The sequence below is a fragment of the Rhyacophila brunnea genome, unplaced genomic scaffold, assembly GCF_057557595.1.
Source record: "Rhyacophila brunnea isolate RB1 unplaced genomic scaffold, BYU_Rbru_1.0 scaffold_19, whole genome shotgun sequence".
NCBI classification, from domain to species: domain Eukaryota; kingdom Metazoa; phylum Arthropoda; class Insecta; order Trichoptera; family Rhyacophilidae; genus Rhyacophila; species Rhyacophila brunnea.
The window spans coordinates 13,358,927-13,377,106 of NW_028232848.1; the positions used below are offsets into that span (position 1 = coordinate 13,358,927).

Sequence of the window (18,180 nt, forward strand, 5' to 3'; positions counted from 1 at the left end):
GTAAGGTTATATTAGCCGGCCGCGTATGACGTGGCTGCATATAATACATAACGGGAGCGGAGGTGGGAATTTTACACACCATATCAGGAGACATGATAAGATGGCAGATATAGATATTAACGTACACACATTACATATCAACGATAATAATATTACAAGCATGTCAAAAAAGTATATATTATATTGAAGGCATTTACGATGTTTTATTACGGAATATTTTCAAATAATTCAATAAATAATATTCAAAAGTAACAACAGAGCAGTTAAGTGGTGCGTATTCATTTTTGATTGTTATTCACCATTGAAGATATAGGTACACCTGCCTAGTATTTCCCTGGTTTAATTATATATTGCTTGGAAATTGTTCACAAATAACAAGGCGGATATTAACTAAATAAGTAATATCATGGTTAAAAAAAAGTTCTTATTTAGCGTCACACTAAAGTTTTCAATTCCGTCAAAACAATTATGTATATTTTCGATTTGAAAAATAAAACAGTAAATACTAAAATAAGTACAAACAACTTAAGAAATGGGTGCGTGAATAAAACATGGATGTTTTCACTGTTTGTGTATTTCTTGCTTCTTGAAACAACAATAAAATACATTATTTACATCTGCGACTGCGGGCGATGCTTTAAAAAATGAAAAATGTCAAAAATTCACGTTCACAGAAAAAAAGTTTTTCCATTCCACAGATAAGTGCGTCATTATAATTCATATCCACATTGCGTGGGCGAAGGCCATAACTTAAAATGGCGATTAGCCTAGAAGTTGAATTTTTACACGGAGAATTTGTGGAACCGAAAACCGAGAATTAATCCAACACAATACTGACTTTATAAAAACTCAGTAATATTCTTACATCATTTCTATAACTGCCATTGTATTATCGTCACTATATTAATGGAAGACATCTAGTATTGATTTACCATTTCATACAATAGTTTTACTTTGACAGTTTTATAGCATGTTATCTGATTGATTAAACACAATATCAAAACTTTATTTACTGTTAGTTATTCAAACCTAAATGGTGATTATATACAATGTAAGCTTGCTTCAATTCAGAATAAATTCTATGTTTCTAAAAATATAATGTGACGTAATGTATTGAGTTTACTCTGTGTTTTACTATTCATAGTGCTTTTTAGCAATTGACCAAATATGTTATAAAAGACATCACCGGCAATCATATCTAAAATATATGATAATCTCCCTTAGGTCATCTAATTTCAGAGCCAACTATGGCAAATAAAATGATGAAATGGAGTGAGAAATGTAGCTACAAAGCCACCAGACGAGAAACTGCCACATGGGGGAATGCAGTACTTTATATTTGATGTAAACCGGAGTAACTTGAACCAACATTATTATGAAGAAGTAGAGATACTCTGATTATCATTTCAACTGCGAATGAGGCGCTGCGGAAACTGCGAAAAATAAGATGTATATCCTCTCACTACAAACAGTTGTACCTTTGATGGTAATATTATATTTGAAGCCAATGACGCGGTCATTATGGTAACTAAATAATGGTTGGGAAGAATCTAGGCGCATTTTTCGAGCGGAAATGATACAAAAGATAAGCGTCGAAAATATTGCGTAGGTGAGTAATTATTTTTTCATTATATATAAATTATTATATATATAATTTACAATTATATTATATACCTATATTTAAAATATTTTCAAATTATGTATATTAATATTATAAATATCGATTTACTTGAATAAAAGTGATTAGATAAAGTCGCAACCCCATCAGATGTATCAAAACCCAACGCCCGTCATGGATATGGCCGCATGGGATGACTTGAGATCGACAAAATATCTCACGTTTAGTGGACCAAAAAGATTAGGTAGTGTGGAAGGTCTAAAACTTCAGTGACTTGTTGCCATATATAGACACCTGCGACAGCGAGAAGTGAAAAACTGGAGAGTGAAAAAAGCAGCGGACCGTATAAAGGGAAGAAGTCTGATTGAGGGTCCAAAATTCATCCTGGATCGCTAAAGAAGCAAGTGCATTAAAATTTTAACTGAAATTTTGATTAGTTGCTGTTGAAAACATTTTTTTTAAATTTTGAATAAACCACAAAGACAGCAGTCTTTTCTGGGCAGAAATTGAAACGATTGTGTAAATATTAGGAATTATTCTCAAAAATGGTATTTGGAGTGATAGCGTATTTGGTTAAGAGCACTTACCCAGAAAGTAAAAGGTGTGTCTTTAGAATATCATACTATCTTAATTTTATTCTATGATTCTATATATTTTTTATGCATAATACATTTTTAATAAAAATGGGTAATTATACTGCATGAACCTCATATATCAAAATAAATCACCCTTTGTTAAAAACATCTTTCAAACAACTATTCAAATTTTATTGTAAAAAAGATAGATTGCGTTAAGCTATTCACGGGAACGAAAGCCAACTAAAGCGAAATCCCTAATTTTAGAGCCACGTTAGCTCAATAGGCCCCTTAGAAATGCACGCTGCAAATGAGATTCGACTTCGTATATTACAAAGCCTGAAATGAAGCCTTAAATGCTAAAGTTTTTCATTTAGAATAAGCTGTGCTTTATTTCAGCCATATCAATGACTTTAATGCTTACAAAAAATAATTTAGAAAGTTTCGTAATCATTATTTCATTATTGAAACTATTAAACTTTTGTTAAATTGATTAAATATTGAAGCAAAAATCATTTTACTGAATTAATTAATACGTAATCTTACCTTAAAATAGAAACCAATTTAGCTTTATTCAACATCTAGATTCAAGCAGTGACGTCTCTAGATAAAGTGCTGATTGACATCCAAATTATTTTTTTATTTATTTTTTGCTCAAACTTGATTCATTTACGCCAAAAAATACGACTGCCTGTCACCGAACTATATTGTCTGTCCCTAGGGATTCGAGACATTTTTACCTTGGAAACCGTCTACTTTGAAGACGGTGTCTGAGATCGGTCGTCACTTGACTGATAAAGCAGGTGTGTGCCATTCAACTGAGTACCAGCGACAGCGATTAAGCTTAGAAACATAAATAGGTAACGCAGTCGCTATTTTATGTATCTTGGAGTATACAGGGGACTGGAGGAGGTATTTTATATATTTGGGGAAACCTTGTTTATCAATGTTTTTATAATTATCATTTTATTGGTTTATGTACTTATAACATTTTATTATATACCTTGTTTTATTTTGTTTTACTATTTTATTATTATTATTATAATTTTTGCTAATCTATATTATAACTCTCAATGCAATATAATAAAATCATTTTAGTTTTAAATTCTATTCCTTGCCTAAGAGAAAACCAATTATTCAACTTTTAACTAGAAAAAATCTTACCCAAAACTATTCGGTTAGTTGAATAGTAAATTAAGTGCTATTTTTAATTTCGTGTCACATAATAAAAGAGTTGTATTGAGTTCGTTTTGAGAATTTTAGAGTGAAGTAACTTTACACAGTTCTGAATAAAAGCAAATGTTGTTGGATACAGATAATATTGGAACCATTAATAGTACCAAGAAAAAGAAGGTATCTAATTGCATAGCATAATGCCAGAGGTACTGGCATTTTTAACTGATGTTTTTTAAAAAATATCTCTGATTTAAGGCTACGTTAAACTGATATTAAAATAAACTATATGATAACTCAAATGTGCAATGTGAAATTACGTATTTAACAGAATAAATCTTATTGCGTATCTATTGATAATGTCGTTTCAGAAACATGTCTTATAGTAAAACGCCGAATAACAAATTTTGACATGCTATGAAATCTTTTTTTTTCTGTACCTACTTAGATAAAAAAAATCTTATGAATAAAATCGCGAAAAAAACTTATGAAAAAGTACGCCTACGCGTAAAAAACTTGACGCCTATCCAAAAAACTTGAAATCTGAAATCTTACGGAAGAATATGTAAAAAAACTTTTTAGCTGGAGACTCGGATCTCTTCTGCGGTAACGTAATGTATGTAGTCGTCGTGCTGGAAAATCGGGTACTTTAAACTCACTTAATAGTTTTACACTGAAACCGGAAACAAAGTAAATGTTTCACTAGACTTTTTCTCAGTAAAATAGAGTTTTATTTTCCTTAAATTATATTACTCTTTCTCAAGCCAGTTACGACGCAACCATGGGTTATTTATTAATTCATCTTATAGTAAGTGTGTTATTTATTTATAAAATGGAAACACTTCCGGCTTAGTATTTATTCAGATTTCACAGAGATTTAATTAATAATAACAGAGAATACTTCAAACGGTACACGAAAACTGATTAACAAAATATAATGACTCGCTCTACCAAATAACCAGATTAACTTGCCAAAAAATTAGTTCAGTTCTGGTAAGTATGATATTTGACAACTAGAGACTACACATATTACTAGAAACAAATTTCGATAGTGTAAGATACTTAATTTCAAAATAGAGGATCAACATGATCAAAAAGGTCAGAGCTAGTCAGACAAATCTGACTGGCTGAAAGGCTGTAAAAGATAAAAATTATGGGATTAACATATTGTTAAATCCTAATCCGTCTACATAGCGCTTGCGGCGTCCAGTTAATCGCCCGCGCCATCTATGTGTCTCTTTTCGAAGTCACACCACTACAAATTAAAATATGTATAGCAGATAATTTCTTAAATTAAAGTAAAATGACAGTCCACAACTTTACTGTAAAAATCCCATGATGTTAAAAGAAGACTTGAACGGCCAAAACTGATTGGCAAAAGTAACTGAAAAGCATCCGCGTTGGATCGTCAAGGATGGAAAATATTTTGGGAGAAAGCCAAGATTCATGAAAGGTTGTTGTGTCATAAATTATGATAATCAGTAGGTTGATGTTTTACACTTCGTACAAAAACATTATAAATTAATATTTATATTATACAATCTTAAGTCAGAGAATAAATCTGGGAAAATTAGCAAGTAAGTTAAATAAACCGAGTGTATTAAGATTATTTATGATGTAAATGAGAAAGCCTGTTACGTCGTTCTAGAGAAGCGAGAGGAAATTTCTCACTAATTACGTTTATTACTTCACGTCTGGAAAAGTAATTTCCATTACTGCATGATCTTCCAACAGGAGTAAGAAAGAGGAACTCAACAAATACGTCTTCATTATATTATTATGCTCCCCATTTCGACTCATCAATCACTTTAGGTTAGATACATATCTTTGAATCGAGGCTCGGCGAACGAAAGAAAAACATAATTGATCAGATTGTTAGCCATGATGCCAGGGTCAGACTTGAGTAATTGGATGCCCTGTTAACATCGTATTTAGAGCATTTTATTATTATTTTATTAAAAACGTTATTTTTAAGTTGATAGAGAATCTCTACCAATTATTTATGTGTATGGGTAGGTACTAACAAACTGTCATCTGGCTTTGGATAAATTTATTTAACTACATATTTTTTTCGACTTATACGAAGTATAAATGAGAACTCTGCACTTTCTGAGCTGTGTTGACCTGTGTGTCCTTGATAACCATTTCAGAAATAGGGAGCATCAGTTGTTTATTCTCCCAGGGTGCAGAACCAACCAGCCACTGGTAATACCAATTGGGAGGGCGATAACTATGTTCAACCAAATTCCTTCGTGTGTTGATATATTCCACTTGAGTGAGGGTGAGTTTAGGTGGATGCTATTTTATCAATTATTAAAATAGAGTCTCCTTAGCAAACTAGATGTACTTCATTTGAATTACTATATATTATGTATAATTGTATTTTCACTGCGTTTGTATGTTTATATTATGTTCTCTTTTTATATCTTCATTTTTATTCCTTTTATTACTTTTATTTTTCTTTCTTCTTTATATTAATGTTTCATGTCATGTTGTGAAGGTCTTACACTTATACTTTGTAATGTCCATAATATGTAAAAAAATAAATAAATTGAAATTGAAAAATTAAAATATTACACGGATGAACACCGATTTTTAAATTGTGATTTATTAGGACAAAATATACAATATAATTATAAAATGTTGTACAGTACAATTTATTCAAAGTTAGTAATGTCGTACATCGAAGCAATATATTATTATTTTTATAATTATACCACGCGTCTCTTGGGGAACAGCATCGTTTAAAAATGCGTCTTATTTTTAAAGGCAAATACTTATCTGAAAACGGTATTTTCGTAATATGTCGGGAATAAAATATGTAGATTCTGAATAAGCATCGTAAACCAAAAAGTTTGACAAAACGACTTTATAATTATTTTGAAACGGTGCTTGAAATGCATGCGTGGATGCCATCATTCAAAATATGATATTAGTAGCTAATTTAAATAGATTTCATTCATTTATTCGTATTCAGGAAGGCGAAGATGGTAGCATCATTATTATTCACAGAAATAAAACTACAGTCATAAACGCGATAGAAAAATCTCTTCGTACTTTCTGATATTATAATAAAATGGTTTAAAGACAGAAGTTATTAGGAACCAAATGATTGACTCAATATGTATGAAACGTTTATTATTAAAAGAGGATTTTTCGGAGTTTTCGTATATTTAATATTTAAATAATGGATTTATTCTTTATACGTTGGTTTGAAATAGTATTATTCCGCATAATTTATTAACTTTACTGACAATGTAAAAATAAAGACGACGCCAAACCATATTAATATTATGTAATCATTTTTGATCTTTTAAAATGAGCATCAAAACTAGCCAAAAATAGTTCCTGTAATACCTTTATGGTTTCAATACTTTGACAAAATATTATGCAAGTTTATGCCTTGTGCCTACATCGTAAGATATGATATAGGTACTATAGTGTTACCTCATTGATCGGGACTTGATTTTTTGGTAGTGAAGCGAGATGGTATGTCCATTGTATTGATCCGAGATGATAGTAGATCTCATTAATATCAATTAATTAATTGTTCCATTGAAAACAGTGTTAACTAGTAGTAAAGTTATGCGTTCATATTTCATCACCTTCCAACTTAACAACGTCAATGAACATAATAATTATTAAAGAACGGTGATTTATTCTTTTATTTTTTCCAACATAAGCAATGCTATATTAATTTACTTTAGTCCATGAAGTAATACGTCCAGAGAAATTGCTTTTCTAATACTAAAGTACGTTTTGACAGTAAGTAGTATTTCATTATCTAAAAATGTGTTCTGAATTTAATGGTAAATGGTAATAATGATACATAATATTATATACCTGTAAATACATATAATCAATGGTAATCAGCCCAAGAAGACCTGTAAGTATATCTATTTTCGGTAAATATCTATAATTATGGTAGTATGGAAAACGAATTTTGTGTGGGGTGTAATCGGATGCCTGAATATCATTTTCAAGAGAAACCTTCAATTTTGCAGCAAGTGCAGAGTATTTAAGCAATGTTTGCATCCAGTGTTTAATTATGCATGTAAACTGAGTCTCTTAGTAGCAGAGAAATTCATTAATTTTATTTAGAGTTGCATAACATGGCATTTAAAAGTATAATTATTACGCATCACTCATATTACATATATATATATATATATATATATATACAACATAGTATAGAGTCACGTTTTTTAGGTATAATGCGTAGGTATATAAAATTAAATGAATGATTAAGTAAGCAAAATCAAGAGGTTAAAAAAAATTAATAATGCATCATGATGACGTATAATGATATGAAAGGTTAACCGCGCCTATAATGACATTTAACCGTCGTGACTTAACCAATTACATAATATAGAGCTAGTCGGCGTGGTATGCAAGCGTGGGGTTTAGGGGGATACATACATACAATAAAATGCAACCACAGACGGCGTTAATGGACGCGCAAGTATAGTGTGTACATGGGGGTATACTATACGCAAAGTGTGTTCAGGTTATAGGTAATACCTCGCTTAATATCCGCATGTTTAACCAATTCCTGAATTGAATATCGAATCAACTACTTTTTGCTATTTTTGGTAACATCTAGCCGTCATAATTTGATGAGGGTCAAAAACATAATTTAATTTTGGGAAGGTTAGTTGAAATATTAAAATGTCACCTCCTCACTTGCAGCTCGGTACCTGAGCCAGATTTAGTACACCCCTGGTTTATTTTTTGCTGTGTCGAATAAGATTTGGACAAAAAATGACAAATCACCGATTCTATCACTTCATATATTTTATTTCTACGAGATAACTCATTATTATTTTCGTTCATCTGGGATTCAAACACTATCTGTGAAAATATAGATCATTAATTGAAACTTTTTCACGAGCTTTCACAATCAGTAGATGATAGATAAAAACACTATTTTCCCTTATAACTGGCATACGTTCAATTATATAATATGTATACAACGCAATATTTCACGGGCTGTACGTTAAGTTTGTTATCGGTTTTCACACGGATAAATATTTTCCTCTTTGATTTCATTCTTAGTAAGAAAATCTATTTCAATTACTCCCGTTAATACTTATGAAATAAAATCAGTTTTACTCTTAAGAAAACATGTGAGTTTGATATTTGAAATATTATGATAACTTCTTAATAATTTATGTAACGTAATATCTAAAAAATATTTAATTTGATAGTTGCTCTAATTTACGTGAACTGTGAATGTTTTGTTTTCGTATAACATTATTTTATATAGGCACGTCTTAATATTTTATAGAATCTAAAAAGATAGCAACCTGGCAAATAAATTCTAGTGCATTTTATTAAGGTGTTGATAAAAACTAAAATAATTATCGAAAGTGTACATTACACTCCGTAAAATATGTTATAGAAGTTGTTTAAAACCCTCCCGTCGACTATCCATCGAGGGAGCTGGTCTTAAATACCGGGTTTAGAAAATTACAAACGTTTTTTTTATCAACGTGTGTTTAAACCCAATAGATTGGGTAAGTGGCTAACATCTATTTCTCATTAAAAATATCTTATAATACAACCTTTCTGTAGATCTATTGATAAATATTGGATCAATTGTCACATTTGCGTATTTTTTTTGGATGATAGTTATGAAAATATTAAAATAGTACCTACCATTTGAAGACCAATAATATATTATTAATTCTCATTAAGTAAAATTGTTGGTTTTTGTACATTTTTAAAAACATTTATTACAGAATTATGTATTTTATATCAGTTTACTCAAATTTGCTACTATTGTGTTTGTATTTGTAAAATCCTCTCCACCTAAAAAATACTTCTTAAAATTAAACATACAAAATATTCAACAATAAAGAAATCATGAACAAAATAATATATGTAACATAAATATGATTTAAATCATCTTACCAATTGGCACAGGTATCAGGAAACAGAAGGCGGTTATACCAAATAACGTGTGAGGTATCATAGTACAGCTGCTACATGATCGTTTAAACAATAAAATATTAACACATTTCTTCACTATTTTTTAACTTAACCATAGTACGCTTCACATTTTTTTTAATTTGTTGTAATTTTATCTTATTTCATGTCACGTCATTTTTTAATTCGATTTTATTTCTTAAGTATATTATGTAATTAACTCATAATTTAAAAATTTCAATCTTTGGTAGTTTATATCACTTTGAAAGGTATACATTTATTATTATATTTTAATTGCCATTCATATGGTAGAGAAATATCTTAAACTGTTAATAACAATAATTTATTGTTAAAAAAACAGAAAATACAAATAATATTATTATGATTACATTATTTACCCTAATGGCCAATTATTAGTAGTTGAAAATCATTATTAATTAAATTGTCATCTGCGTAGTAAATCTCTTTTATAATAATTTTAAAAGTAAACTCTTTTGTTAATTTTATGATATTTTAATTAATTGTGTCTCTTCTAGTTTATGGGGATAAATTCTGGTAAAATTTTACACTTTATTAAATAAATACCACTTCAAAAAAAGTTATCAACATAAGTAGGTAACTCAAACGTCGTAACATTATTACTAATACTGTGTTTTAAATCAATGGAAAGTCATTATATTTGATTAATTAATCATATTATATCAAAAAATAATTAAAAAAAACTCTTTTATACAAAATTGGTAATATTTATCTACACACCAATTTTACTTTCAATTTAATAACATTGATTTATAAACAAAGCAATATATTTTTGTACCAATGCTCAATAAAATCTTAAGGCTTAAAAAGAAACCCAACCATACGTTACCACATAGTACTTTAAATTAAGTTATGATAAATCACATAAATGGTTGGCTGATTCTATTTATTTTACATAATTTTTTTCATTGATTCCAAAACTTTTTTGTATATTATTTGCTATACGAAATAAAAAAAATACTTTTTTTAATTTACTGGGGCCTTACTTGACTACTATCTGGTATTATATCGCCTTTTCTCTCATCTCAGTGCGTATCCGTTTTCCTAGTCCTCTTTCCAATTATATTACTTAACTTTACAATTTTACTGAGCTCTTCCGTTTTCCCCAACGTCAGGTCACATTTAAGTTGCTCGATGTTCTCAAAAGTATCCGCAAGTCGCAGCTCTACCCCGTGTCACTAAAATTAAGGATATTGTACCACTGTCTGTATTGTTGTTATGAACAAAGCGTTAAAATAGTAGTATTTTTTCTCACAATTTTATATTTTATCGCCCACGATGAACGCGCGGAATTGTAATATTATGAGTCCCGGAAAAGTTATTTTTGAATGTGTTTTTTGAACCGTATTATTATATTGAGCAAGTGGCTGACGTCATATATTTCTCGTAACAGTAAAAACCTGTTAATATAACCTTCACAATGAAGGGCCATAATAATATAATCTGATTACGATTGGATATGGTCAAAAAAATGTTACTTACTAGTGTGCAGATCAAATAACTGCAGAGGAATTTTACAGGATTTTCGATCTATATACTAATGCCGAAGTCTTGTATTATTAGTTGTTGTATAATATACAATATAATATGTTATCAACTAATGATCTTAGAATCGAATATGGTAATAAAAATAGTTTTTATATCTATTCTACAATATTATAATATTAATACTTTCGACCGAATATACTTGATAGAATTTGAATCTAAATCCATTATAACTACAATATTATGTAAATATTAATATTTATTTCATCCTTCTCATAATAACATCCTTAATATTTTTATAATTGGAAATATAGATTTTTGATAATTATAGTACCAATAAACAATATCTGTTTACGCCATTTGTGTCTAAATCCCCACCAAAAATCCAAAACTGAATCTATCTATATTTCTTCTGGCCACTACTTAATTAGGGATTGCAATACCGAATGAAAACGCTAAGAAGTACCAGTATTTTGGTATTTCATATTTAAAATCGGTATCAATGACGGTTTTCCTTAAAAACATAATTATTATTTTATTACGTCAACTTCTCTGCACAAATAAAATAAAATTATATCCAGAAACCTTCCTCGTTTATTTTATTGACTCTTGCCAACTATCATCCAAAATCAAAGCTGAGAGTTTTTCCGCCCAAAATAAATATGTGATGAATGTTTTAAGAATTATTTCACATTGCTCCGATGATTCAGTAATTTTAGATACAGATTTTTTTACTTTATTATTTTAGATTCAAAAACCGATATCTTGTATCGATGAATACTGAGATCCCGGTTTTTTTAATACTGGTATTACAATCCGCACTTCAAAGCAAGAGCTCTGTCAACAACAATACTAGAAACATTCAGCATTAAAATATTCATCAAAATTAATGAACACAAAAACTACAAGGTGACCGCGCCCATGCACCCTAAGGCTGCGAGTAGCATTGTAACCGTGGTACTGTATGCGTGAGTAACTAGGAGCTAATAATGCAGGACTTCTACTGTTCACCTTCATCTAAAGGTTAGTAGTGCTCGGATTTCTATGGTTTACTATTCCATCCAACCCATTAGTGCGTTTTTAACACACTTTATTTTTTTTTCATAGTAAAGTAACGTCAAAACCGATTCTATCAATTATTTTAACGTTCTAATAACGTGAACCAGCACTCTGAAGTCTTTTTTCATAATTGCTGACATGCAATTTCAGCCAAGGCGAAAAACTTTAATACGATACTCTGTAAATATACATTCGCATATATTCTTTTTTAACGAATGTTTGATGGATTCCAAATTACATACGCCATACAAATCGCATAGCATGAATTGCTTCTAGTTGTTGACGGAATAAATTATTCAATTCGTTCGTGAAAATTTTAAATGTTTCTGTCATGCAGTACTTTATACCTACGCCGCGTTTGCAAAATGGATGTTATTTAACACAAATGGAAAATAAAAACAAATCTACATGATAATTATAATTGTTTATAATTAAAACATTGAAAAAAATGTTTTTATATTCGTGAAATACAATATTTTGTAACGATTTTATTTTAATTTGAAAATGAAGACATACACAATATCAAAATTGATTCAATTCTAATGATCACTTTCAAAATATAATCACCTTTGAAAAAAATTAAAAAATAATTTTAATGGTTTTGTTTTATTAACACTAACAACGTTGCCAAATAATAGGCTTTCTGACACACTTTTCGGACGCTGATGATGATATTTAAAAAAAATGTAACCATACAAATAACTTATTTTTATTAAAACGTTCCTCTCAACCTTTTTACACCCTTGTGATAATATTATATAAAGAATATGATGATGATTTTTAAAAGTAAACAAATATTTTAATATTGATGTATCGAAAATGTATCATCTTCATTAATGGGGTTTTAAATTTCCACTCCCCAAGTATGGAGTTAATCAGGGCCTAAAGTAAAAAAAGTATTTATTTATTATGTTTTAGTCCAAATGGCAACATGTTTTTAAGAAAATTTGATGAAATATAATGAGATATATAATACTTATCTAAAATCATTTGTTATTATTCTACAGTGTTTATCACTCTAAACCAGGGGTAGTCAACCTGGTCCCTACCACCCACTAGTGGGCGTTCCTGCTTACATGGTGGGCGGTAGAGGTTTTAAAAACATCTAAGTACAAGTCTACATTCATCATTAACTATAGCCTAAACAAGATCAAATCCATTTCAAAAAAATGATAAAACATTTCAACAGTACCAGGTCAATATAATAAAGATTTTATTAGGTTATTTTTGCACACAGAAGTACGGTGGCTATCAGAGGGTACATATTTTGCTCGTTTTGTAGCATTATGTTATTATGATAGTGTTATACAATTTTTGGAAAGTAATAACGAGGCCAATCTGTGTCAACAGTTAAAACCAGTGAAGAATAATACCGTTTATTTGGAAGATATTCTCAATTACTTCCCTACTTTATAAATCACCATTACTGTGGAACTGGAGGGCGTTTAGAAAATTTAACTACTAAGAGAGATACAAAAGTGGGCGGTAGGTGTAAAAAGGTTGACTACCCCTGCTCTTAGCACTCGCAAACCTCTGTTGCAAGCCACAAAGCTACCAGAATCATCTTACCGCACTTCGTCACAATGTTATTAGCGGGATCTGCTACAAAAAACCGTAACTCAGAGATGTCACAAAATTTGCGAACTTTTTGTCAATAATTAATAATATACAAACGACATTAAAAAAAGTAACGTGGTCGCGGAGTTTGGAAACCGTGTTTAGGGAAAATTCTCCCGCGCTCTACCTCTAAACCAACAACGTAGTTGAGTACCGCGAAAAAAACTATTTTTTTTACGTAACTATGACGTACATAAGCGAACCGAAATATTATTTATTAATACAACTTATCTTGAAAATTATATATTATATGAATAATTCGAGAGGTTACTGCTAAAAGTTGGTAAATCTCGTTATCATGTTATGGAGTAATGTTAATTTTAAAGATTGATATTTACTATAAAATCAGCTATAATGCTTAATGCTTTTTGCTTTATTTATGCGTATTCTATAATAATATCGGATCGTCTTGATTTTTTCTTTAGTATACGTATTACCAGGTTTTTATTAGCTCGTATTCTTGTTTGTCTGGTACAGATTTTTCTTATGCAGTAAAAAAAAAATCTTGTTTGTCCATGATTTTTAACTAAATTCCTGACTAGCTAGACATTTGAAACTTTTAGAATATATCAGAACACGATGACAATGCATTCTTTTAATACTTTTGGCCATCTTTAAGCCGAATTGAATTCATTTTCAAGTAATTTTGTTTTGTATGTTTCGGAAAAAATTCGTTAAAAGCAATATTTACTACTCACTATTATTGGTTGCTAAGTGGGTCCTAGCAACTAAATTATTAATATATACGTTCGTTACTATAGAAATCAATATGAAATGTAAAAATGACATTTCTGTATTCTATATTTTTTATTCAGTATTTCTATCAAGTATAATAAAAAGTTTTAATTAAAACATGAAATTGTTAAGTTTATATGAAACAACAGAAAATTTAAAAATGCGGTATATAAAAAGTTTTTTTTATCTTGTACTTATTTATACATAGGATGGCCATGTATAGAGTAGAGGACATATCAATGGATCTCTAACCATTTGTCACTGAATACATTTGGTCTTAAAACCGAAAACTAAAATAATTATTAGTAATATTATAATATAGTTACTTGAAGCAGTATTCAAACTGCCGAGTTTGTGTACACCGTAACCGACCCAACCTTTGCAAATATTTCGTTGTAAAAACTTGCTCTGAGATATTATGTAAAATTCCATCAATAATTTCATTAATGGTCAGATTATATTTATTTTAATTTAAAGATAGCACCCAGATTGCTTGAAACTTCATATTGGTAAATAATTGTTAATTTTATTAAACGTGCCATTATATTATTAAATCATGACGTTTAAATCAAGGTTCTAATAAAAAAAAATCTTAGCTATCTTGTAATACTAAAATATAACATATTATGACACAATATTTTGCGTTGCCCAAAGCAGCGTGATAACGAAATAAATTTTCATAAGGTAAAAACGTTTTATACTATAAAGTTTTTCTTTATAAATATTAACTACTAACGTGAAAATTTCATATTCTAATAGAGACATTGTCATATTCTTTAGCGTCGTTTCTAATATACAAAGTTTGTAAGGGGTACTTATCAAAGACATTATGAGAGTGACATGTCTGTAATTTTCATTTTAACTCGTATGCATGCACATTAATAATGTATCAACATACGGGCACAATCTTTTAATCTGTAGCACTCAACTGGGCGTTTCAAAATATTGCATAATATTAATTTTATAAAATGATTTTAATACTGTAGTCCACAATTTACTTTCCCAGTATCTATTCTGGGTATTTTACGGTAATCAAGTGAACAATACTAAACATATATATTGACTCTTATGTAGTGTCCTATTCGAGACTTAAAAATATATTATAACTTTAGATACTTAAGCTCTTATTATACAAGCAGACTACACTACTCACGTCGATCTTCTTGAGTGTAAACCAACTTCAACCTTAAACAGTAATTACACGCAACGTTTCAGATACTAATTCGATCATCTCGATGCTTGTTTTGATTGTTTCACTACATACGCCGTGTTGCTAGTGTTAATAATAGAATTAGAAGTAAACTAAAAAAATTACCCATTGGTTAGATTTGAGGCTAAACAAGTCTAAACTAAGTATTTTATGATATTTTATTACCTTAAATTGTAAGAAAATATATTATTTTAGAATGGAAAAAATGCTTATTTTATTTAATATCATTTAATTTTTGTTATTTTGTTCGTATTATCGTTTGTTAAAAATAATTAATAAAATAGGGCGACTATCATTATAATAGCATACGTCAAAATGACAATACAATTAATAATATAGACCCCTCTAAACAAAACCGTTCCGCACCACACTCCGTATTAATCGAGCGTATCACGACACCCTACGTTTAGTCTGAAGCATGAGTAGTTATTTACGCCTGGGAATATCTCAGGAGTAGACACCCAAGACTTAGGTCACCACGCACTCAACTATGCTTTGATTAAGTTTATAGAAACTTTCAAATATAAAATATCAATGGGAGAGAAGAGTACGGTGAGATAATAAAAATAAATAAATCTAATTAATAAATATACCTATAGTACAAAAAAAAAGTAAAAAGAATACGCACATATATAATTATGTGAAGGGATCTTTACGTTTTCGATAAGACGCCGCATTTGTAAGCGCAATAAAATTGGTTTTTGTGGTGACCTATTCAGACGGCCCGATGTTATAACATCTGGTTAAACCAACTTGACCATTTCTCCTCTTTCAGAGCACATTGTTGACTGGACATGCGGCTTTTGACCGTTAGTAAGAACTTGCGACTCCAAATCAATCTGCAGTTCCAAACCTGCAGTTTGGTAAGCCGATTGGACAGGATGCAGCTGGCTTCTACCCAGTTGTTTTTTCATGGCTTTTAAAGCTAACTTTCTTATCTTGCTAGAAGAATGCCCACGTATGTGACGGTGGTCATTAATTGGCTTTTAGATGATACTCATTTTTGCAGTTTTTAAAAAAGGTTCACATAATCTAGATAACATAAGACCCGGCTCTATAAAACCACCATACGCACAGTCGTTGCATATAGGTGCGACTCATAGACGCTAAATATGAAAGCAGCTGAAATGGTGGACGCGTTGCGAGAAAGATCCTGAGGCGGATATATGGACCCAAGAATGATGGTGGGAAGTGGAGAATTAGGTACAACATGGAACTATACCGCTTATACCAAGATTTAAAACTCTTCACCTTCATAAAACTCCAGAGGCTAAACTGGGCAGGCCATGTCCATCCAGCGCATGCATGAGTCACGGATACCGAAGAAAATCCTCTAAGGAAACCCAGGGAGGAAAGGCCAGTAGGAAAGCCACGCACACGATGGGGTGATAACATTAAAAAAATTGCCAACCAGCTGCTAAAAATCAGGAACTGGAAAAGACGTGCGGAGGACCGTTCCGACTAGAGGACGGCAGTGAAGGAGGCCAGGGCTAGACTTGAGTTGTAGTACCATTGAAGAAGAAGAAGATAACATAATCAAGTACATGTTTTACTTGCATTTTTTTTAAAATTAGTGTTTTATTCAATTTTGTTAATTTGCTTTAAACCATTTTTTTATTTGCTAACAATTCCTTTTCTGGATATTTGTGGTTTATTTCTCTCTGGTTCAATTTATTATGCGCCTGCAGGGATTTCAACAAAAGATTTTTCGCATTTCCAATTAATTTAAAAACGTCTACCAAATTAACTTTGATGTTCTACAATTAACAAACATAGCAGAATGGGGTAGGGATTGATTTAGTAATATTGCAATTAAGTATTGAATAACTTTACATATTTATAATAAAGCATTTTTAAGTAGATAGGTTGTAGATGCGATCAATAATACAATTATATTTTCTGTGAGCCGTGTATTAAAAAATGCTGACATGAGCTACGAACATTACTAATTGCCATACACGTCATACGTACATGTATTCTGAAAGTTTTGTTTGCCACTATTATGTATAACTACTGGGGACTCTACCTTGTCATAATAGGCTTAAAATTACATAATTGTAAGTTTAAAAATAGAAATGAAACTTTGGTTTACTTAACTATCGGTATTTTGAATATAAAATAGTGATAAGAAAAGTTTAAAAAATAACATAACCATTATATTATACTTATTTTTTTACCATGAAAAGATCATAATATAGGTTTTATTACCAGATTTTTTTCGATAAATGAGGGTTTTATTACAATAATTATAAGGTCTATACTTTATGACCAAATACACAATGAAAAAACAAATGTAGATTTTTATTGCCAAACCCGGGATTCAAACCAGGACTAACGATATTATCGCAGAAATATGGTTGGAATAGTGTGCGTTTTCAATGTTTAAAACATAATTTAGATAGCATTATTACTAATTGAATAAACGTATATTTTTTTTAATTTCCGTATTTTACTAAGTATTTTCATTTAAAAACTGATGATTAACAAAGCGTCTTCTAACAAAAAAAATATATAACTTAAAAACGACTTTGGAAAAGGTCTATTGGGATTTGTGTATGTTTTTGCGACCCTAATTTTACTTTTTAGCATCATTAGGCACAATGCACACAAGTCAGTGTGAATTTTTCATTGGCAAGTTTGTATAGTGACGAAAGTTGCCGATAGACGAAACCCGGGTTGCAAGAAATTACTTAAATATGATACGTAGTAAAACACTCAGGTAAATAAATAAATTATACTAT

The 18,180-nt window shown here is 30.1% G+C and overlaps 1 protein-coding gene across 1 annotated transcript in view; it reads right to left on the reverse strand.

The window, feature by feature from the left end:
- The window catches only part of dpr18 (defective proboscis extension response 18), a 195,750-nt gene that overhangs the window by 139,078 nt on the left and 38,492 nt on the right, over positions 1 to 18,180 (reverse strand). The window contains exon 2 of the mRNA XM_085946189.1: positions 9,280 to 9,554. Coding sequence (XP_085802315.1) covers positions 9,280 to 9,340 — 61 coding nt within the window. The 5' untranslated portion in view covers positions 9,341 to 9,554. The remainder of the gene's footprint in view (positions 1 to 9,279; positions 9,555 to 18,180) is intronic.